General features: G+C 44.8%; 2 protein-coding genes and 1 long non-coding RNA gene across 5 annotated transcripts in view; 1 reads left to right on the forward strand and 2 right to left on the reverse strand.

Moving 5' to 3' along the window:
• The window catches only part of PTPN20 (protein tyrosine phosphatase non-receptor type 20), a 130,274-nt gene extending 129,668 nt beyond the window's left edge, over positions 1–606 (reverse strand). The window contains exon 1 of the mRNA XM_047703049.1: positions 529–606. Within this exon, the coding sequence (XP_047559005.1) occupies positions 529–591 (63 nt within the window). The 5' untranslated portion in view covers positions 592–606. The remainder of the gene's footprint in view (positions 1–528) is intronic.
• LOC125085002 (uncharacterized) lies at positions 192–14,949 on the forward strand. 2 transcript variants are annotated; one of them, XR_007122761.1, is made up of 3 exons: positions 192–349; positions 13,334–13,989; positions 14,843–14,949. It is a non-coding gene; the product is annotated as an uncharacterized LOC125085002 (long non-coding RNA). The 2 variants fall into 2 exon arrangements; XR_007122760.1 differs by lacking the exon at positions 14,843–14,949 and adding an exon at positions 14,190–14,501.
• FRMPD2 (FERM and PDZ domain containing 2) overlaps positions 11,939–23,631 on the reverse strand; it is a 90,363-nt gene continuing 78,670 nt past the window's right edge. Inside the window, exons 28-30 of one of the 2 annotated variants that reach the window (XM_047703047.1) lie at positions 19,382–19,725; positions 14,764–15,045; positions 11,939–12,242 (exon numbers count right to left, since the gene is read on the reverse strand). In XM_047703047.1, coding sequence (XP_047559003.1) covers positions 12,239–12,242; positions 14,764–15,045; positions 19,382–19,725 — 630 coding nt within the window. In that variant the 3' untranslated portion in view covers positions 11,939–12,238. Of the gene's footprint in view, positions 12,363–14,763; positions 15,046–19,381; positions 19,726–23,631 lie in introns of both variants that reach the window. The other variant, XM_047703046.1, reaches the window with a different exon arrangement.

Consider the following 23,631-nt stretch of genomic DNA (forward strand, 5'->3'; position numbering starts at 1 on the left):
CGGCCAGCGAAGGCCATGCTTTAGTACCTGGTTATGGCTTCTTACCAATCATATCAGCTCCATGCTCCATGCACAACAAGAGTTCAAGGCCTTTCTTTACCCCAGAGCCCAAGTGTTTCCTGCCCCAAACCTGCCGCACACAGGAACCACAACACATGTCACAGTACAGCTGGGCATCACACTGCCCAGGCTGAGGGTCCTCACCGCCCCCCAGGCTGCAGTGGACTTGCGCCTCACTCTGCCCAGGTCCTGCCCCAAAACCAGTGCAGGCAAGCCTCCTGGGGTCTGGGGCCACAGCCCACTCCTTCGGCCCCTGGGCATCAGTGGCATCTCCCTCTGGGACCACAGGGTGAGCCCAAGTCTGCCCTCTCACGCTGTTGCGCAGCGGGGCCTCCTGCATCCTTCCCTATCCCACCCACCCCCCCCCCCCCGTCCCCAGTCCCCACCGCCACCACCACCTTTCCTCACCTGGCCCTGCCCCGCCCTGCCCCACCTGGCCCCAACCGCCCCGGCCACCCCCTAGCATACCTCGCCAGTTGGGTTCTCGCGGGAGCCCGCCAGCTCTGCGGGGTCAGTGCCGTCCAATCCCATAGGCGCCCGCGAGCCAGCACACTGGAGCTTCGCCCCTGCTAAGTGACCGGGGCCGACACTGCGCCCCTGCTGGCCGTTCGAGGCACTGCAACGCTAACTGCGGACACTGCGGGAGCTTCCCTGTGGTCATTGGTCCACCACCCTGTTGTATATACCCCTTTCCTAAGCTAAGTTCCTGATGCCGGCAGCATTCTGAGCCATGCCCGCATCTCGAACCACTGACAACTATGTTCTCTAGGGGCGGTCACTTGGTTCATACCTACCCCTGACCACCTCCCTCGCCCCCACCCCGCCCCTCGACAGCCAACACTGAGTCGCGAGGGACAGGGTGGGAGATGGGTTTGCATTATCAGAGGAATAACAGAGGAATCAGGAATCAGAGGAATTATTATCAGAGGAATTATCAGAGGAATAACATCGTGTTTGGGCCTTTTGGACAGGACAGACTATTGCAGAGGTCACTAACCTATGCTAGACTGTGAAGTCAGTTGGCTACAGGTCAGTTGAGAGTTTCAGTTAGTGTTGTCAGTGTAGAGGGAATTCAGGATGTAAATGTTGCCTCAGTACATGATGCTAGAATTCTTTATCTTTTATAAAATTTTTATCTTTTATCTCCATTTGGTCCTGACCAGATCCACTGTGGTAGATCCAGTTCCCTTGAAGTCATGACAAGACCTGCCTCTCTTAGCCCACAGCCTTCAATGTTGGTGTAAGGAGACAGCCATATCCTTGGGGGCAGGGGGGAGGGGCGGGGCGGGGGTGTCACTGAGCAAAAACGGCCACCCTCTGTCCAGGCATGGAGGGGGTCAGCTTCCTGCTCTGTGAGTCACTGACAATAGGTAGATGCCTTCTCTCCATCTGAGCCCTGGTTTTTCCTTGGTGACCTATGCCATTGCCAGGATAAGATTCCTCTTAAAGATGGTACCCATGGCTGATGTATCTTTTGTTTTTCATAGTCTCTAATATCAGAACTCTGCACACGGTCACCATTTCAAAAGTAGGAGCAGTATGAATGAACTGAGATGTAATGAATATTGTAATGTCCCTGCATAGATGACTGTCCTGGGGGCACACAGAAGGAAGAATTCCCACCCATGACATCAGGAAATCCCCGAGTGGGGACTAAACAAACATTTGATCAAAGTCACCCTGAGGTCTCTATCCCCCAACTTTCTTCTAAACCACACAATCATCTCAGAGGCCACTGACCCAGGCTTTTTTTGGCTTCTGTGAAAAATTCAGAGAACTATGTAGTGTGTTATCGAACTTTCTACCAGTCTTTGGAGGCCTGTTCAAAAACCCTGTGTCTGACCAGTTGTCAGGAGTGCAAGAGTCTCATAGGCCTGGACCTCAGTCCATGCTCTGCTACTGAATAGCTGGTGACCTCAAGCAGATTACTTCCCAACTTCTGCCTTGGTTTCTTTTCTGTTTTTTTTTGTTGTTGTTTTGTTTTGTTTTGTTTTGTTTTTTTAAGACGCTATAGGGTTGTAAGTGCTTAATGAGACAAAGTACAAAAGCATTCAGCACTGGGTCTGGCGCGAAATGCTGCTTCCCTTTCCCAGGAGGATGGTTTCCCACATTTTGCTAGGGCTATGGCTCTTTGGGAGTTGCTGTGCTCACTGTTTCCATCTCTTATTGTCAGCTTCTCTCTAAGCAAAGGACTCACTGCAGGGTGGTCCTCTGTCCTGTTACAGGTAAGGCTGGAGATCCTTCACAAATTAGACCAGACATATGAGCACCCCAGACACTCAAAAGGCACGTCTAAGAAGACCAGGTTGCTAATATTCCCTTTCCTCTGGGCCCCAGGACTCAACCCCACAAGACTCTCCACCACACAACCCAAGGCCCTTGCTCCTTATTGCAGGCCTGGTCCTCCAGTCCAGGCCTCAGTTCTGTCTCTCCTAGTCCACCCCTCCAGGTCCCCTTTCTAGCCTAGCTGAGAGGTGTCTTGGCTATCCCTGCTCTCCACCATTGCCCCGCAGACACCACCTTCTCATGTTCTCCTTTGCCTTGGGCTCACTGCAGATCTCTGGGAAAGCTCACACAGGGGGTAGTGGGGTGGGGGTCGGGGAGCAGCAGTGACCAGCCCGGAGAGGTAACACTGATTCTGCAGTCTCAGTCTGCCTCCCTGCCTTTGGTCTGGGCATACCTGCTCAGTCTTGGATGGACCTGAGGACCAGGCAAATGCCTGATCTCTGCTGAGGTGGGGCCCATCTGCTTCTTTCAAATGAAGAATTTACTGTCAAAATGTCCCACAGCCCAAACCATGGGTCTCTGGACACCATCAGAGAGGATCCATGAGGGTCTTCCAGACCCCAGTGGACAGCTTGCACCCAGGACCTTACAACCCAAAGTCATTTTTTCACAGTCCACAAGGTCTGTGCCCAAGTTCGGAGTTTTCTAAACCTGGCTTGAACCAGGGAAGGACATAACAAAGAATAAGAAACAATGATATTAAAAAAAAGAATCATTTCAGCAACCCTTCCCTTCCCTAAGATCCATCACGTTACAGGCCTCTGCTTTGCAGCCTGATTTATTTTTAGATAATGTTCTTCGCACCCAACACAGCACCACCAAGTGTGAGTCGATGGGGATCGTGAGCTTAAAAGAAGCCGTGGGGCCTTCCTGTGTATTTCTCTCTCTGCTTAGCTTTGAGACACTTCACATAAAAGGCTCTATAAAAATAAATTGTGGAAAGTACAACGCCAATAAAAATCCTAGTGGAAAGCCGAAAACTATTTTATTTAAAGAGCAAAAGGACATGCACTTACCTCTTTGTGAATTCTCAGCTGCCTAGTCCCCGAGCCTGGCACATGATAGATGCCCAATAAATATTGATTGGTTGATCTATTAGTCGGCTGCTCATCTGTTTGCAGAGCTCCAACCAGCCCATCACTCTATGCACACCCCGCAAAGAGACAGAATCCTTAGGCTTTGACAGGAGAGCTGCTAAGTTGGCAGGCAAGCCTGCCGCAAACTCTTGTACATAAATGCCTTGCCTTCCTCCTCCAACTCTACTTATTCACTGTAAAAATAATGATGTGGCAGAAAGTGAACTGCAAACACTGCCAGAATCTAACAGAGGAGCTGAATCTGTGCCTTTCAAACCTCACATATTACCCCTTGGTCTGTGCCAAGCCCTGGGTTCTCCAGCAAGGATACAGAGGTCATCATCTTATTGCGTCTTATTAACTAGACAGAAGAGGGGGCAAACAGAAGGCAACTTTTTTGTTTCTCTCCAATGCCATTCAAGCTCAAGGTCCAGATGCATTGTTTTCTTGGGCCCTTGCATATAAAATCTTGGACAGGTCCCTAACTTTGAGCACCCAGAACAGTCCCATTTCAGTGTAAGATTCCCTCTACCTTCCTACCTGTTAGGCTCTCTGTCCTTGAGGCCAGGACCACTTTGGGCTGCAAACAGGCATGGGCAAATGAGCGCATCTGTTTCTCCTTCCTCACCAGGCTGTACACCCACTTCCTCCTCTCCAGACCCAGCGCCTGTGACCTTTGCAGCTGGAATCCAGCTCCAGGCCCTCCAGGCTCTGCAGGTACTTTGAGCTGGCTGTTTGTCCTGAGAGAGAATCTTGCGGTTTCCCTATGAATTCCCCTGCAGGTGTCTCCTCCACTGCCTGGATGATGTTGTCTCTGGCCAGCTGTGGACAATGCCCTCCCTTTGCTCCTGCCTGCTACAGAGTACCGGTGAGTTTATGCAGTCTGTGCTGTAAGCCAAGGTGCCAGACATATGGGTAAGTGGAGGCCAAAATGCAGACTTGGCTTTGTGCCCCAATGAAAGACTTCTCAAAGGGAGAAAAGGCCATTTTTTAATCACTTACCAGCTTTTTTATGATTCTCCCAAATACACCCTCTGTGTGAGCTGAGGTTCTGACTTTCTGGTTGGGCCCATGTCATCATGCCTACATATTTTACAAGGGCTTTAAACTGTGCCCCACCTGTAGGGCAGTGTGGCCTTAAGCAAGGTTACTGCCTCCTTGCTCTACCAAGGGTATGACAATTTATTCCCGGGCAGTCCTTTTTCTCTTTGCTCTCCCACCAGGCTTGTTGTTTCTGCCATCACCTCTCACCTTTAGATTCCTCACGCATGGATGAGACACGGGCCCCTTTGTCTGGTATGTGCTGGGTAGGTAGCTAGCTTGTGCAAGCACACCCTGGACAGCCCTGATAATCACTATCTTGAGAATGTGAAGATCCCATCCTCCTTCCATAGTCTCATCAGGCAGAATATGTAGAAGAACGTGCTCTTCAGCACTCAAGGTCAGGGGCTCTGAGGATAGCCAACCCGGAGCTTCTCCCTTGTAATGAAGAATGTCCAGATAGCAGGCCTTCACTTCCTTGGAATGCTGGCTGTGCAATGAGGGAGAGGCTACAGATAGTTTCGAGGCTAGTTGCTGCATTTTAAAGCCTTGCTACATGTAGATCCCAGCAGCAGTTTCTTTGTCCAGTCATTTCTGGACTACCCATGTCTTGACCTCTGTGTCCAACTCTTTTCTTTGGCCTCACTAGACCCTCACCTACACTTAGCTTAGAGTCTGCTGGGGTACAGCTATACTCCCTTGTGTCCCTCTCCACATCACCGCCACCAATTGCAGGAAACCCATATCAAGCCTTATAAATTATTCTCCTATGCCATGTGAAGCACCACTCTCCCTCACAGATATGGAAGTGGAAATGTCATAGCATTCGAACATCAGTTTTCAGAGGAATTGTCCATTCCTGGCCTCCTTACTCTTTAAACCCTTACAGGTTATGGGTAGGTGATCACTCAGGATGCCAGCTTCCCAAAGTGACTCTTGAGTTGTTAATTGAATGAAGAAGGGAGCATGTACTACATGAGGGTTTCCCTCCTTCTGTTCCCTTTATATGTTAGAGTTTCATAGTGTGGTTATATTTGGGGTCTGTTCTAGAAAATATCTTGTCAATCAAACTATGTCATAGCATTGCCCTGAGCCCTCAGTACCTCTTGCAATGAAATTCATGTTGATCCCATCTTACCGAAACTATCCCTCTGGGGTATCTCATATCCAGAGGTATCTCAAACTCAGAATGTATAAAACCAAAGTGATAAAACCAAACTAACTATGATATTCTTTGACCATCCCCCATCTCGGTTGATGGACCCACCATTCCTTCTGCTCTGGAATCAGCAGTGGTTTCACAAGTGATTCGATTACTGTTTGTCTCTCCCACACCAACCATTCCTCCATCCCACAAACCAGACTATTTTTTCTGATTAGAGTTCTGATTATAAAAAACACTGCTGAAAAGCCAACCTTAGTTCACAATCTGTCCACACCCCACCCTCCTGGCTCCTCTCCTACCTCTCAGGCCCCTGTTCACTCTCTGTATGCTGTATCTCCATGCCCTTCAAGGCTTATACCTCTCCTCTTAGAGGAACATCTTGCTACCCCATACCAGACCCTCCCCTCAGTCAGGACTGATACTCCCTTCTGGGAAAAATCTGTTTTCCCTATACAACATTCTTTCCCTATACCCTCATTCTAGCATTGTTCCCATTGATTATAGTAATGTGTTTGTATGCTATCTCCTTCACGGGGCACAAGCTCCCAGGGAGTAATCAGCAGCCGTGGTCGTATCTATCCCCAACCTGGCCCAAAGCCTTCTCTGTAGTAGGTGCTCAGTGACTGTCAACTGAAGATGCAGCAGAAACACAGAGAGCTGTCCCAGTGTTCTTCCTGTTTCTTTTTCTGTAGGATTGCTTGACTCTGAAGCTGAGTCCCTTACCCTGCCGCAGAGATTTGTGTAACTGAAGGATGGGACTATAATTTGTGGGGGAAAAAAAAAGTATAGTGCAATCGCCACAATGAGGGCAGTATATAGATGAGCCATGGGAGAGTCGCCTGCCCTTCGGACCCAGCTGGCCACAGAGGCTGAGAGCCCTCACTCTTGCTCAGTGGATCTGTAACTTTCTGTGGAACCCGCCCTGCCAGTATGCCGAGCAGCCACGCCATGGCTAAAGCAGAGTGGGGAAGACCATTTTTTTTTAAATTAAACTTGTTTCATTTTGAGGTAATTATAGATTCACATGAAGTTATAAGCTATAATACAGATGACCCCTGCACCCTTTACTCAGGTTGCCCTAAGGGTAACATGTTACGAAACTAATATCACAGCCAAGATACTGACGTTCATCTCCGTTGTTTCGATTTCTTTCCTTTTACTTGTACTGTCTGTGTGTGTTAAATTCTATACAATTTTATACGGGTAGGTTCACGTATCCAACACCACAGTCAAGACATAGAACAGTTCCATTATCATCAGAGTCCCTCCTGCTGCCCTTCTGTGCTCACACTCACATACCTGCCCCCTCTCCCCCTCCTCCCTCCTTAATCTAAGGTTAACCACGAATCTGTTCTCCATTTCTAGAACTTTTTCACTTCAAGAATGATTATGTAAATGGAATCATACAGCACACCCTTTTGTGACTGGCTTCTTCTTGGCATAACTCCCCAGAGATCCACCCAAACATGCAGAATTCACTCTTTTTGGCATTCACGTGTCATGGTCTGTGTAACTCTTCACATGGTTGGAGGGCATCTGATTGTTTACAGCTTGGAGCTCTTACAAATAAAACTGCTGGGAAGATTCATGTACAGATTTGTGTGTGAATATGTTTCCATTTCTCTGAGATAAATGCTTAATATGCAACTGCCAAGTTACGATAACTGTATATTAACTTTTTCCTAACAAACTGCCACACTGTTTTCCGGAGTGACTACAGCATTTTACAGGCCCACTGGCAGTGTGTGAGTGACCCAGTTTATCCACATCTTCGCCAGCATGCGGTATTCTCGCTCTCTTATTTACCGTTCTGACATGCGTACAGAGGTATCTTACCGTGGCTGGATTTTGCCGTCCTGACATGCGTACAGAGGTATCTTACTGTGGCTGGATGTTTGCATCTCCCTAATAGCTAATGAGGTTGAACACCTTTCATGCGCTTACGTGTCATCTGGATATGATCCTCAGGGAAATACCTGTTTGTGCCTTTTGTCTATTTCCTAATTGGATTTTGGGCTTTTTATTGTTGAGTTTTGAGAGTTCTTTATATATTCTACATACTAGTCTTGGTTGGATGTGTGGTTGGCAAATACTTCCTCCCACTTTGCAGTTTGTCTTTTTATCCTCGTAATAGAATTTTTCTCTGAGCAAAAGGCCAATTTATCTATGTCCCCTTTGATGTGTCATGCTTTTGATGAAAAAAATCTAAGAATGCTTCACCTAGCTAGCCCTGGATCCCAGTGCTCTCCTGGATTGTTGGGTTTTTTTCTTTTTTTTCCCCCTAAGAGTCTCATAGTTTTACATTTACAGTTAAGTCTGTGATCTGTGTTGAGTTCATTTTTGTATGAGGTGTGTAGGTTAGGGTCAGTTCTGTCTCCATGTCTTTCTCTCACTGTCTGTGGATGGCCAATTGTTTCAGCACCATTTATTGAAAGGCTATTATTTCTCCATTAAATTTCTTCCGCACCTTTGTCAAAAATCAGTTGGAACTCTCGGTGTGGTTTTATTTCTGGGTTCTTTATTCTATCCCATTGATCTGTATGTCTACCACTCTGCCATACCACACTCTCAATTACGGCAGCTGCATAGTAAGCCTTAATGTTGGACACAGTGATTCCTTCTACTTCATTCTACTTTTTCAAGATGATTTTAGTTATTCTAGGGCCTGCGCCTTTTCAGAACATATTTTTTATTTATATAATGCAAATTATATTTAAAACATAAAACAAAATTTACAAAGTAAAGTTGAGAATAAACATGTCTGTGTCTACAAAATACATTGGCGGGCATTTGATAGGAATCACACTACATTTCTAAATTAAACTTTGTGGAGGAGCATTCACATCTTCACAATGTTGAAGCCCACGGTAGCTCTACATTGAGTGGTGAGCGCGTATATGTTTGAGCTAAACTTATACAAATGGTGTGCTGGCAATTACTAGAAGCCTAATAAATATTTACTGAAGACTTTGCATCAGTGGTTTCCAAATCTGGCCTCACATATAACCCTCTGCTGAGCTTGAAAGAAGGACAGATTTCTGGGTTTTACCTCAGCCTTACTGATTCAGAGTCTCCAGGGATGAAGCCCGTGAAGCTGAATTTTGAACACCTTCTCTAGTTGATTCTTAAGTACAGCCAGGTTTGAGGATGTATAATGCAGAAGCCAGACTCGGAAGCAGTTTGCAGGCAATGGGCTGAGTCCCTTAGGGCTGCACTGCCCTTTCTGACTTTTGCCCTGCAACTGAACAAGCAACAGCTACAGTCAAGCCCGCCTGAGGCAAATGACCAGGTTCTTCATGAGATAATGGCTCCAAATGAGTGAATAAGACTGTGGGTGGAGGGGGGAAAGGGAGGAGTTCCTTTCCTATAGGCAGGAGGACAAGATTCGTTGTGAGCCTGTAGGCATCCATTTCTTTTCCAAAGAGAATATAAGCACCCAGGGTTCAGCAGAGAGTGAGCAGTTCCAAAATTGTAAATACTGTTATTTATTCACTTCATTGCATACATGATTAATTCCCTAAACTTGAGAGCTATGAAACTGTAATAGTGCACCAAGGGAGCTGGCTCCAGTCCTGAGTACATTTGAAACAAGACTGTTCAGATGCCTGGTATTTCTTTTTCATTAATAGCAAAACAAGCCCAATGACCTGTAAGACTTCTCTCATAAAAAGAACAAGAAATTAGAAATAAAAGCACATAGAGAAGAATTCATAAATTAAATTTTAGAGCTTGGGCTTTTTTAAACCTCTGTCTTTGTTTCTTCTATTGTCTCTTTTTTTTCTGTTTTGGTCTCTTTATTTTCAACTTAAAATTCATGATACAATTAATAAATATAGAAGAATAAAAGGATTTTTAACAAAATATATTCTCTTAATCTATCACCCAAACTCTGGATGATTTCTCTTCCATCACTCTACTTGTCCGTGTGTACTCATAGATGCTCTTCTTTTTTATTATTATTATTTTTTTTTATTATGTTATGTTAGTCACCATACAATACATCATTAGTTTTTGATGTAGTGTTCCAAGATTCATTGTTTACATATAACACCCAGTGCTCCATGCAATACATCCCCTCCGTTAATACCCATCACCAAGGCAACCCATCCCCCCACCCCCTGCCCCTCTAAAACCCTCAGTTTGTTTCTCAGAGTCCACAGACTCCCACGATTTGTCTCCCCTCTGATTTCCTCCTTCATTCTTCCCTTCCTTCTAACGTCCTCCATGCTATTCCTTATGTTCCACAAGTAACTGAAACCATATGATAATTGACTTTCTCTGCTTCACTTATTTCACTCAGCATAATCTCCTCCAGTCCCATCCACGTTGATGCAAAAGTTGGGTATTCATCTTTTCTGATAGCTGAGTAATATTTCACTGTATATGTGGACGACATCTTTATCCATTCTTCTGTTGAAGGGCATCTTGGCTCTTTCCACAGTTTGGCTATTGTGGACATTGCTGCTATGAACATTGGGGTACAGATGGCCCTTCTTTTCACTACATCTGTATCTTTGGGGAAATACCCAGTAGTGCAATTGCTGGGTAGCTCTCTTCTATGGATGTCACCAGTGAGACATTCCAATGCCATTTGGAGTTATTATACCAAACAGGTTTTTTAAATATTTATTTATTTATTTGAGAGAGAGTGTGAGTTGGTGGGGGGCGGGGTGGCAGAGGGAGAGAGAGATTCTCGAACACACTCTCTGCTGAGCACACAGCCCAACACGTGGCTCAATCTCAGCACCCATTAGATCATGACCTGAGCTAAAGTCAAGAGTCAGACACAGAAACCACTAAGCCATCCAGGAGCTCCGTATATCACTTTTCTAAGTTGTGACCTTTTGTATTTGTTTTATTGTCTTCTTGGCTACATAATATCCCATGATGTCACTATACCATAATTATCCTTTTTCTTTTACCATCCTGTCTTTAATATTACCATATTTCATTCTGTTGCCATTTCTATGGTATTCTTTTTTTCAACAGGCTGACATGATTATCTTCAATATTACCAAATTCTAAGGCATTTTCACCATTTTTAAGTTGTTTTTATCGAGAACACTGCAATGAACCTCTTAAAATAATGCATTTTTTTCTTATGCTGAATTATTCCTTTGGGATAAATTCTCAGGACTGGCATTGTTAGGTACTAGGCATTTGTACTTTTATGGCCTTTGATACTTCTGAGTGTACCAATTTCACTCAAATTTTGCCAAAATTGGATAGTATTTTTTTAATTTTGCAAATGTAGTGAACCCAAATTAATCCACTGACATTATTTTGATTAAAATATGTATTTTTCCACCATTTGCATTTTTATTATGTACATTGTCTACTGAAATTAATCTATTATAAACCACCCTGGGCTTTCTAAATATTATAGATATTCATCTTTACTCACAATTATGTAAATGCTTCCCAATCCATTGCTCATATTATTACATTGATTTTGGCATTTTTGCTGTATAGAAGTTTTAACTCTTTCAATATTGTTAACTTTGTAGTTCCTCTTTGTTATGCCTTATTATTGCTATAAGCCAGAAGTGTATTATTCCTCTGTAGATCTGATAAAACTAGAGTCTGTTTTCTACAGCTTTTCTCTGTTTGTTTTTTTTCTAAATCAACTCATCTGTAATTTTCATAGAGGATGTGAGCTTTGAATCTAAACTCTCTTTTCCAGCTACCCCAGTTCTGTCTATGAAGGTGGCTTCCTTCCCCCATGTTGAAATGCTGCCATGTATCCCTCCTCTTGTCTTGCCAGGTGTGTTCCTTGGCACAAACTGTGGTCCACCAGCTCTGTTTCTTTTGTGCATTTGCTAAGTCCACACGGTTTTAGTTTCTTGCTATGGCCAAGGTTATGCCATAACTTCTGGTAATGCTCGATCTACCAATTCTCTTTTTCTTCTGTATTAGATGTTCCCATCTTATTTTTTCTTCATATCGTCTTTAGGATCAGGTTGCTGAGTTCAAAAAGGAAAATGCTTTTAAAAGAATTCACAACCATATGGAGTTGCATAGGAAGAACACAGAAAGATGTCAAACACATTACTCCCATGGCCTTGAGCCAAGTCTCTCAGCAGATTCCCTCAAGGGAACTGACAGCCCTTTGAAATCCATGGAAACTCCTTCAACCAATGGAGAACTAAAAAGTGCAAACTGGAACTTTGCATCTGTCCCAGAAAGTGTGTGCCAGCGAAGCAGCAAGACCTCACCCTGGGCTGGCTTATCTTGATGTAGGTGGTTGGTTCTCAAATCCTTTCACAAAGGGGAAGTCCCCTGTGAGCGCACGTGCACCCACCCACACACACGCACGCACAGCTTTATTCAACATAAACCCCAGAATGGGAGAGAGGTCATGACTGCTATTCAAAATGAGTCTCAGAAGTGACAGCCATGGTCGTTTTAAAGTTAGTTCTTAACTAGGCCAGATCCTCCATTCCCTGCCTCCCCCTCAGGTACCCACGGGTTTCTTTCCTGGTTGTAGAGCTCGTATGTACATTCTCTGGACTGAGGACATCTGAGAGTTCTTCCATGTGATCACTGTCAAAAGGATGTCCATGCAGAAACCTCAGGGCTCTGCCTCGGGTGACTCTCAGACTTTCTCTGTTCACCTAAAACGACAGGCAGCTTTCACTGGCCTGCTTGCCATTTGGCCAGCAGCAGCCTTCACCAAAGAGAACAGTTCAATTGCTTTCCTAATCCCAACAGACAACAGGGATTGTTTCAGCCTCCTAAGAGAGAAATATTTTGTGAGAGAAATAGTAGGACTCTTGACACGTGATGGAAAATATGTGTTACACAAGTCCACATGGAAAACACATTCTAGGGGAAATGCAAAAACGCACCAAAAGTTGAATCAGACAGATGCCCTGTGACTCTGCCCCTCTTAACTTTATGATCTTGGACAATTAAATAAACCTAAGTCCCATTTATAAGAGAGGAACAAGAATACCATGCAAAGTTGATATGAGGACTAAATGAAATTTATGGGAAATGCCTATGTACCATTATTGTTGCAATGTCTAAAAGGACCAAAGAAAATAATTTGTTATATTATTATATATGCATGTCTCCATCCTTAAGTAAAGTCCTCTTTATACCCCTCAAAATTTCCCCCCATTTCCAGGATAAAATAGAGAATATATACAACAGGTATCCTTAATCTTTTGGGGATTATAGACCACATAGAGAATTTAAAGTATGCTGAGAGTTTCTTTTAAAAGGGGGAGGGGTGCTTTTTCCAAAAGAAGAGTGGAACTCAATATTCTAACCTTAGAGGTGCTTGGATGCCTTGAAGCCCATCTATGGGTTGCTGCACAGAGCCAAGGCTATGAACTCATGCCTTACGCACTAACCTGTAGGCCTGCCTTCTATCAGCCCTGTAGAAGAAGTGACTACGGCAGGCCTAGACCTAATTACATTCCAGAGCACTGTCCATAGCTGAGGGCTATTCAGTCCACCCACATCCGGACACCCTTGCCATGAACCAGTATTTCTCCCCACCCCCACTCTACGCCTCACATTAGTGCACAAGTCTGACAAAGTTACCTAAATCTTTTGTCTACATGGAAAAAAACTCAACGGGATTGAATGCATTCATAAGCTTGCATCATTTCATGATTTTTTTACTAAAATGCACTAAGTCCTTACTACTCACCAGGCAGTGTGCTAAACCTTTGACATGCATTGTCCTCTCTTCCAGGAACAGTATGAGGTGGCTTCCGCCATCCCCATTTGGTAGTCAGCTGAGTCTTCAATGGTTTAAAAGTCATCTGCTGCAGGTCACCCAGTGAGGGGCAGAGGCAGGCTTGGAGCCTGAGCCTCTCCAAATGAAAAGCCCTGTTGTCACTACTCTGCTCTCTGTTCCCATTGGGGCAGGGTGGGGGGCACTGCAGATCTCCTGGGACATTTCATGAAACTTGGGGGTCCTTAGTTGCTTCCCTATGGGTCCACAAAACATTGCTTAGCCTATCTTCCTTTAGCTCCCCAGCCCTGAGGAGCCCACTCTAGATTGTTCTCCACATAGAAGCCACTCTCTGCCGGCCCCACACATCTGTGAATCCATCAGGCATCATCCCCAAAGCCGCCAGTGTCCAACTGCCCCGTGAATGGAGGGCATGGTCTTCAAAGCCTCCGCATCCTCCCCATTATGAACCTGTTGCTTCCTATTTCAGATCAGAACCAGTCCTCTTGTCATATTTGAATTTCAAATGTCCACCCACCTTCTCAGCTTGTCTGCCACTGTCGTCTAAGAATCCAGGTCAATCAATTGTGAGGAAAATGTAGCTAGGACACAGCAGGAAGAAAGTGAACAAGACTGTTTCACTTACACCCAAAACTCCATGAGCCAAGGCCTTGGTAAGTTTCAACGTGCCTTGAAAATGTGTTTATGTGAAAGTTTCTTGAACATTTACCATTTTAAAAAATACTGGAACAACATATGCTCCAGGCACTTTAACAGAATGTTGGGGGGTTTACCAACCTGTCAAGAGTTTAATCCGCTCTGCTTCCAGTCTGACAAGTTTTGTTACACTGACTCTTCCCCCCATCTCCATCAGTGCCACCTGACCCCAGTTCTGTGACCCAGTCCCGACTTCTGGTGGCATCTTCTATTAACAGACTGACTTTCTTGATCAAGAAAAAGCTTACTGTGTTGAGACAGTGACTGTGGAGAAGGACCACCTTACATGACACCCAGGCTCTTCTCTGAAATATATTGAGCCCGAGGGCCAGCAGGACCACACAAAATAGGAATCAGCACTTCACCAGCAGCCCGTCAGGAGAGACGGTTCACCCACCCACATGCTGGTGGCAGCAGAGGAGAGCACAGAACACGTGGTCTGAGGAGTGGGAGAGCCGGGATGAATTCTGACTCCGTCACTTACCCACTGTTTGACTAGGGGAAAGTCCCAAATGTGTCATCTATAAGTGGAAATGACAATAACCCTATCTTATAGGGTTGTTGTCATGGAACGGGCCATGGGAAGTGCCTTGATGAGGTGTTACCCCCCTGAGGGGATGTAAGGGGAATGAGGTGACACCCATGAGCCATTTTCCAGCCAAAGTAGACTGAAAACTGAGCTCCACTAGAAGAACTCGGCCCAGCCTCAGTCTACCCAAAGTGATACCCACCTGAGGGTGCCATCATCTGGGTCCACAGCCTCCTCCAGGTCTTCCCATTCATTCTCACTATCACACAACTCTTCTACAGGCAAAGACTCTGTGATAGCGTGCCAAGAACAGAACTGTGGCAAGGGAATGGTTCCCGAATCTGCCTCCAAACATTCTTCACAGAGTAGCTGGCTTTCCAATGTAGAGCTGATGGTAAGATATGTTTCATTGTCCACAGTGGGAGAAGGGGCTTCGAGTAGGTGACCTATGTTTCCTTCATCTTCATCTGTGTCCAATTCAGGACTAGAAAACAAAAACCCATGTGTCTTCCAGCATTGGTAAGAAATTCCTCTCCCCACATTTCTTTCTTTCAGGATATTCATCGTGCCACAGCATAGGAGAGCAGGCCAGGGTCCAAGCAGCTCCTTTCAGAGACTGCTCTGAACAGTGAACAAGGTAAGGCTCTTATCCGTAAGGATCTCCCAATTTAACGGGAAGAGCGAGACATGAACAAATGTTACAATCCAGGGAGAGAGTACTATGATAGAAGTAGCATAGAGCTAATATTATGGGAGCAGGGGAGCTCCTGACTGAGCCCAGGAGGCCACAGAGGACTTGCCGGAGGACATGGCATCAAAAACAGAGATATGACTGTTCTAGAACTGACCCTTCAAATGGGGAGTCAGGGAGACCTCAGGCAAGCTTATTAACTTCTCCAGGACCTCAGTTTTCTCATCTGAAAAATGGGAAGGTCAAGAAATTTATAAGATTGCTGGGATGCTTAGATTATAGAACTCTGATATGTCTATCCATGGCTCCTGGTACAGGGCGAGTCTCAGTGAATGGGAGGGGCTATCATCAAGAGGATTCGGATTCGGATTTCAGCAGAGGGATTAGAGGGCAAGGGCCAAAGCCGGAGAATGGGAGCAACTCAAGCAGGTGACCTTCAAAGTGCTTCCTGCAAGTGTGGAGTCCTCTTCCGAGTGCTGAGAAAAAGCCTATTTGGAGAGGCAGCCCGCTGGAGTGACATTTAGTCCCGTGTGACACAGGAGGCAGATGAGCAGGGAGGGAGGTGCATTGTCTGCTGGTGAAGATGCAGAGACAACAGTGGTAGAACTCTCTTTCCAGGGGCTGCCCCAAAGTCACCCCACATGCTTTCTGATTAGAAAAAGCAGTGCGGACAGATGGCAGAGCACTTGGTACAGCGTCTCAAGCATGCAGAGAACGTGCTAAGGAAATATCTGTCGAGAGCCCAGTTAGAGAAGACGAGGAGGAAAATCTAAAAGAAATGCACACAGATTTAGCTTTTCATCAGACACACAAATCCCCATTCATCAGCCTCCTTCCCCACACCCGAAGCAATGGCTTGGCTTTGTCACAGGCCACCTGCCCTCCCCTCTCTTCCCTTTCTCAAAATGTCCCCTCTAAACCCAGCTCTGGTGCCTCCCAAGAGCTCCAACCCCCTAAGCACCCAGAGGGTCAGTACTCCTCCCCCGCAGAACTGGACTGTCTGTCCCCCTCTTGAGTCTCACTGTCAAAAAGACGTTATTTCTGCTCATGAGACCTACAGGGTATATATAAATGTGTGTTTCATGTAAATAGATGCACACTCATAGGCATAAAAAGGAGACTGTGTGCTACCAGGACTGTAAAGAACACTCACTTTAAGAAAATAATATTTTAAAATCGCCAAGTGCTTTGAGGGAAAATAAGTTTAAAACCTTAAAGTACTTGACCAAAGTGTGTAGAAAATGCATTTTCCTATAAACATGGAAGGGAACACTTTGGAAGATGTGTCAAAGAACAGGAAACCCAGCCTCTTGCACAGGCACCCCACGCCCCGCCTCACCCCATCCCACCCCCAACAGCAGCCCACTTCCTCCCTTCTTCCCTCCCTCCCTCCGGATGGAGGAGAATCACATGCTGTGGGCCACTACAGTGTCTGACTGTTCATACCTGGCCTCCCACCACCAGCCTCCTCCAACCTCTCTAATACGCTCCCTGTAGGAGGCAAGTGTCAGACTGCCTGGGATGGGGTTTGGGGGCCCCAAGGGTGAGCTTGCAGTGTGTCTAAGACATCAAGGAGGGAAGTCTGGTGGACTGCTGAGTTTGAGCCTACATGACAATTCTGAGCTGAAGGTCACTGCCATTACCAGGACCACTACACGGAGGTCAAGTGCAAGGGGGAGGTGTTGGCCATGGAGGGATCCAGGACAGGGAAACAAGTCTGCCCGCCTATGGCTCCATGGACCACACCAGCTTAGGTAACAAGCATGGGGCAGCAACCATAACCAACTGAATATCAGAAGCTCCACTGTAATGTTCTGGGAAAGCCCTCAGGATTCTTGTGTAACTCTAGGAGAGGCAATCCCCTCCAAAAATGGCATATTTTGGACATTGGGTATACCCTTTCCAGTAGGAACACTAAGCCAACTTTAATTTGATTCAGAAAAATAATGTGATGTTTCTTGCAAATGTCATGATAAAAAGATAGAAAGAAATAGGCGTTCAAGCAGATTTCACCTTAATATAAGGAAGCACTTTCTGATCAACAACACTATGGTGATAAAATGGGCCACTTTAAGATGTAGCAAGTTCTGCATCCCTGGAGGTACTCAGTCAAAAGCAAGCCCCCTGTTTTGGGGATGTTACAAAACAGATGTCAGCATGGGGTATGAGGTTGGATTAGATCATTCTTGTATTGAACAATCCTGAGATTCTGTGATTCCAAGAAAAACAGCAACTAAACTAATAATTAGTAAAAACAAAACAAAACAAAAACTATTGTTAATAACTGATAACTATGTTAGATTGAAGGTACATGGCAAATAAACCTCCAGGCTTGTACCTAAACCCAGAGTCACTTTATAATCCAATAATCCAACCCTTGGGGTTTCTGTCCATCATCCTGAACTGTCTGGAAGTAAAACCTTTAAAAACCCCAAAATCTTTAAAAATCTATAAGCACAGTTCCTTTTATATCTCCTATAAGATCACACTAACAGTTGTCCTTGGATAAACCTTGGGAGGCTCTTTCCTTTCCCACATGACCAAATATATCATTTACTGCCTAGAACACAATTGTAAGAAACTAGAAATACACACTTAATTATGCATTTTCAGACAATGAAGCTGAATACCACTGATGAATGTGCTTGCCCACTGTGTTCTACTTTGCATACTAGTTAGTTTTTGTTTGGCAGGTATGGTATTTTTATAAAAATTGTATCTGAATGCTTTGATTGATTGATTTTGAAAGAGAGAGTACGTCCAGGAGGAGGGGCAGGGAGAGGGAGAGAGAGAATCTCAAGCAGACTCTCAGCTCAGCACAGAGCCGGACATAGGGCTCGATCTCACGACCCTGACATCATGAGCTGAGCCGAAATCAAGAGTCAGATACTTAAACGACTGAGCCCCACCCGCTCAGGCATCCCCTGCATGCTTTTAGGGAATGTACACTTGGCTCTTGTTAGTTACAGATCTCACCTGGCCTAATTGCATTACATGGGCGGCTTCATCTTTCATGTCACCTACCAGGCCCCATAGATCTGCCCTGCTCAGCCTTCTAGGATGAGCAACAGAGAATAGCTATTTCATAGGAGTGAGTTTATCCAGTGTCACACACAAACCGTCCTTCCTCATTATTTGCCTGCTTATGTAGGCATCTAGCTAGCACGTGCCTTTCTCAGTGTTTCCATCCTTCTCTCTGCTCCTAACAGGTTCCCATGCACATCGAGTCTATGTGATAAGTACCGTCAAACTGAATTAAAGAGAACGTTTTCCATCAGAACAGGATGGAAGACAGGAAATACTTGTGGGGGATGGGCACAAAATGAAGGCTAAGTTAAAAATGGCTATTAAAATGAACATTTCAGTCGGGTGTTTAAAGACATAGTTGTTGTTTTTTAAGCTGGTGTTGATTGTCAAGCATTATATTAGCAATAAAAATGGTGATGCATACAAGGGAAATTCTTTCTTACCACAGTCCTTTAAAAGGCCATGTTGGGGTGGGGGGGCACCTGGGTGACTCAGTCGATTAAGCTTCCAGCTCTTGATTTGGGCTCAGGTCATGTGTCAGAGTCATGGGATTGAGACCCATGTGGGGCTCTGTGCTCAGCAGGGAGTCTGCTCGAGGATTCTCTCTCTACTTCTCCCTCTGCCCCTCTCTCCTCTGTTCCCTCTCTGTCAAATAAGTAAATAAATCTTTAAAAAAAAAAAAGCCCACTTTTAAACACTAGGGCCAAGGTAATTTATGATATGCTAAAATGTTGTATCTAGTTGAATAAAGCAGATTGTGATTTTATTCCAAAAAAAAAAAAAAAAGCCACACAGGATGTAGCACAAAGGTTCGTATGCTGGGAGGAACACCTGAAGACTGCCATCTGTAGGCGTCAAGGGTACTGGAGGACCACTGGGTGGGGTTAGCTTCCCCAAAAGCTCAAGGACTATGGTTGCAGCAGCTCCAGACCTTATGCTTCTCTTTTTTCCTGCCACACCCACCCCCCACATCCCTACTGAATGCCTAGAATAGCCCTGGGCCCAGTAAGCATCTGAACACAGTTATGAACTGCTTGATTGTAATTTCTAGAAATGAAAAACATACCATTTACAAAGTATCCGCCAACGTGATGATTCTTACCTTTCAAGCCTCCTGATATCACAAACTGAATAGCAATTTTGCCTCATATCCTTTTCCAAAGAGGTGGCCAATGTTGATGTATCCATTTCTTGCTGAAGTCTGCATAAATGAGGGTGGGAATCCTGAGGATGCGTCAAACAAGTGGTCCAGGGTCTCTCTAGGTCTTGGTCCCCTTGTGCTTCCCCGGGGGCTTTTTGGAAAGACTCTGGCCTAAGACTCAGGCTTTCCCCTGCACCTGGGGAGGCACTGTCTCTCCTGCTGTCCTCTTGATCCAGACTGGGGCTCTGCTCTGAGTCCGTACAAGACGCCTTGGTGAATTCTTTGTCTGATGAGAGCACAGGTGTCTATTAAAAGAAATGCTAAATGTTATTGGATTCATGTTGCACACTGAGCAAAATCTAAAAGTGCTTCTTTAAAAAAAATAATCCTTGCTATTGTTGTTGTTAGTGTGTGTGTGTGTGTGTGTGTGTGTGTGTGTGTGTGTGTGTTTGTGGGGCAAAGCAGTTAAGAGATGGGCTCTGGGGTCAGTCTCCCTTTGTCAGGACCCTAGTTCCCACTGGGCCCTAGATGACACAAGTAACCATCTCTGAACCCCTTAGCTTGGGGCATTAGAAAAATAATGTTATTTTTTTTTAATATTTTCAAAACTTGAGAAAATCAAACTCAACACCCAAAAAAACAAATAATCCAGTCAAGAAATGGACAGAAGACATGAATAGTCAGTTTTCCAAAAAAGACATCCAGATGGCTAACAGACACATGAAAAGATGCTCAACATCACTCACCATCAGGGGGATAGAAATCAAAACTACAATGAGATACCACCTCACAGCTGTCAGAATGGCTAAAATTAACACAGGAAACAGCTGGTGTTGGCGAGAATGCAGAGAAAGGGGAAACTTCTTGCACTGCTGATGGGAATGCAAGCTGGTGCAGCCACTCTGGAGAACAGTATGGAGGTTCCTCAAAATGTTAAAAATAGAGCTACCCTACGACCCAGCAATGGCACCACTTGGTATTTATCCAAAGGATACAAAAATACAAATTCGAGGGGATCACGCACCCCAATGTTTATAGCAACATCAACAATAGTCAGATTATGGAGAAAGGCCAAATAAATGGATAAAGAAGATGTGATATATATATATATATATATATATATATATATATATATATATAAAATAGAATATTACTCAGCCAGTAAGAAGAATGGAATCTTGCCATTTGCCATGACATGGATAGAGCTAGAGAGTATTATGCTCAGTGAAAAAAGTCAGTCAGAGAAAGACAAATGCCATATGATCTCACTCATATGTGGAATTTAAGGAAGAAAACAGATGAACATATGTGAAAGGGGGAAAAAAATGAAAGAAAAGAGGGAAACAAGCCAGAAGAGATTCCTAATGATAGAGAACTGAGGAGGGAGGTGAGTAAGGGAAGGGCTAGATGAATGATAACTTAAGATAAGTGATAAGATAAATTAAGGAGGACACTTGGGATGAGCACGGATGATGAATCACTGAATTCTACTCCAGAAACCAAAATTGTGGTGTATGTTAACTACCTAAAATTTAAATTTAAAAAATAATAATAAAATAAATAAATGAAAATTTAAAAAGAAATTTCTTTAAAAAAATATTTTAAAATATGGAAACAAAAGTAACAATGACTCTTTGTCCCACTTTCCGACAAGAAATGAGTTTCGTAAATGAGTTTCTTGTCTTCATCTGTCCTCATCCGTGCTGGCTCATTCTCACAGCCCCATCCTCCTCCCCATCCTGATTCCCTGCCCTGGGTCTCCTTCTCACTTCTGCAAATATTACTTGATTCCCCACAACTGCTTACATCCCTGTTGGGCCTTTTAGGTTGTGATTTTGATGACACACTGTGGCACACTAACACTGCTCCACTTGTAGGGAAAAAAAAAAATCTGTACTTCAGTAGAAACTATGCTTTGTTTACAGCACAACCTTCTGGGTTATTACTTTGTGTATTATTTGCTTTGAGATACTTCATCTCTAAACAAATATGTTGTTCTTTGACATCTCTTTTGAACCAGTTTTAACATCTGCCTGGTTCCCTCATTGAATGGGTTAGATAAAATCTTTTAACATATATTCACTTTTACAACAATGTGAGAGTCATGCATTTACTTTTACCTGAAAATTATCTTTTAGCACTTCCATCCCATGACCTACACGCCTGATGTCATAGGAGCACGTGGACTTGAGAGCCAGACAGGCCTGCCCCTCCCCCACATCAGAAAAGAAGTTGCTACTCTGCCACTCACCCCTGTGGGCTCCTCACCTTGCTGACCGCTCACTCCCCAAAATGAGCAGGGATATGCTTCCAAATATGTCCTTTCATTTAGTTATAAATCATAAACTCTTATGACCTTACTGATATACAATGTAAATTACAAAGGACATAACAAAAATTAAAATTTGAAATGGATTATTATAAAAATAAATAGTCGTATTTTCTCTCATACTCCTAGGGAGACCTCCAAAATCTCCTTTTCAACCATTACTCTCCCTCCACCTCATGACCCCTGGTACTCACTCTACAGTGATCCCTCACCCTCTCCAAGGCTTTGGGTCAACGGTACCTTGTCACCAACTGTGCCCCCCCACCCCCCCCCTTCCTCTGCTTAGTCCATGCTTCTGCCCCATAAACATGCCCTTACAGATAAAGAACACTCTGAGCTCCCATTCCGCATTACATTCCTCCATTCTGTGCGACCTGCCAGGGCCATATGTGAACTCCAATCCCTAGTGACCCTCTATGTGGACTTCGTGCCTGCTTCTGAGCCACAGGCTGATGCCAAGTGTATGAGCACAGGTGTCAAATGAGCACTCAAGACTTCCAGATAATCTTTCCTTACTTCCTCAATGAAGTCAATTTCCCATTCTCTCTACCCTCTATATTATCTCTCATCTCTCTCCTCAACCAACCTCCCGACCTTGCCTCTTACTTCACAGTGAAAAAGGGCGCATTCAGATGAGAATCCTTCGTCTCCCCACAGCACGGTCTACCAACTAGCCTGCATCCACCTCCCAACCTCTCCAACTACCAGCCTCTCATTTCTCAGCTCCTCAAATGTGTGCCTATCTCACTATTTCTGTCTGTGTCTCCCTGCTTCTCCCTGTACCCACTCCACCCAGGCTTCTGTCTCCATCATTCAACTGAAGGAGTTCTGCTCAGAGTCTCCAGTGACCTACATCTTTCTAAAACCAAAGGACAATTCCCTGTCCTCATCTCATTCTACCTCTCAGGAGCATGCAACATAATTGGTTTCTTCCTCCTTCTTGAGAGCATCCTTTACTCACTTACTCTCCTTGAATGTGTTCCCTCTGAACACTGCCCTTCCCTGGCTTTCCCACAACCTCCCAGGCCCCTACTGCTGTCTCATTTCTTTGAACTGGACCTTTCGATGTCAGGGGGTCGTGTGGCTTACGTCTCTACACTCTTTCCTGAGGTGATATCATCCATTTCATAGCTTTAAGTAATGTTATTTGCTGACAATTCCCAAATCCACCTTCCCCAACCCTGATATCATGCCAATTCTCCACAAACACCTGCCAAATTGACATCTCCACTGGCTGTTCCACAGACATTCCAGTTTTGCATGCTACGAAGAACTATTGCTTCTCTTCCACGTACTTTACACTGCACTCTCCAAGCACTCCCTATCTTGGCAGGTGGTATCACCATTCAACCAGGTGTTCAAGTCAAACTTTGCTTTCTCTTCATGTGACCATATCTAAGGCAAAAGTAATCCTTTGGGCTCTATCTCTTACATCTGACAACTTCTTAGCAACTATTCAGCTACCACCTGAGTCCAAGCCACAATGGCTTATTTGAATGACTGCTGGCTTATCTGCTCCAGTCCATCTCCAGCTCACTGGTCTTTCTAAAGTGTAGACCAGAGGAGGGTATGCTCTTGTTTAACCCTTCACCCTCCCACCACTTCCAGCCCAGTAGCTTCCGACGGCTGCCAAGATGGAATCAACACATTGCCAAGACCTACAAGGCCCTACATGATGTGGCCCCTGCCTCCCTCTACAGCTTCTCCCCTTCCACACCTGTTATGTTCTTGTCCCTCAAACATCCAGATTCATTCCTATCTCAGAGCATTCACATTTGCTATCGCTTCTACCTGGAATGACCTTACTCCAGATGTTTATATGGCTGTCTCCTTTCCATGACTACTTTATTCTAGCTGGGAATTAAAGGCTCCCTTCCTTGGT

The sequence above is a fragment of the Lutra lutra genome, chromosome 14 (genome assembly GCF_902655055.1).
Source record: "Lutra lutra chromosome 14, mLutLut1.2, whole genome shotgun sequence".
In the NCBI taxonomy this organism is placed as follows: domain Eukaryota; kingdom Metazoa; phylum Chordata; class Mammalia; order Carnivora; family Mustelidae; genus Lutra; species Lutra lutra.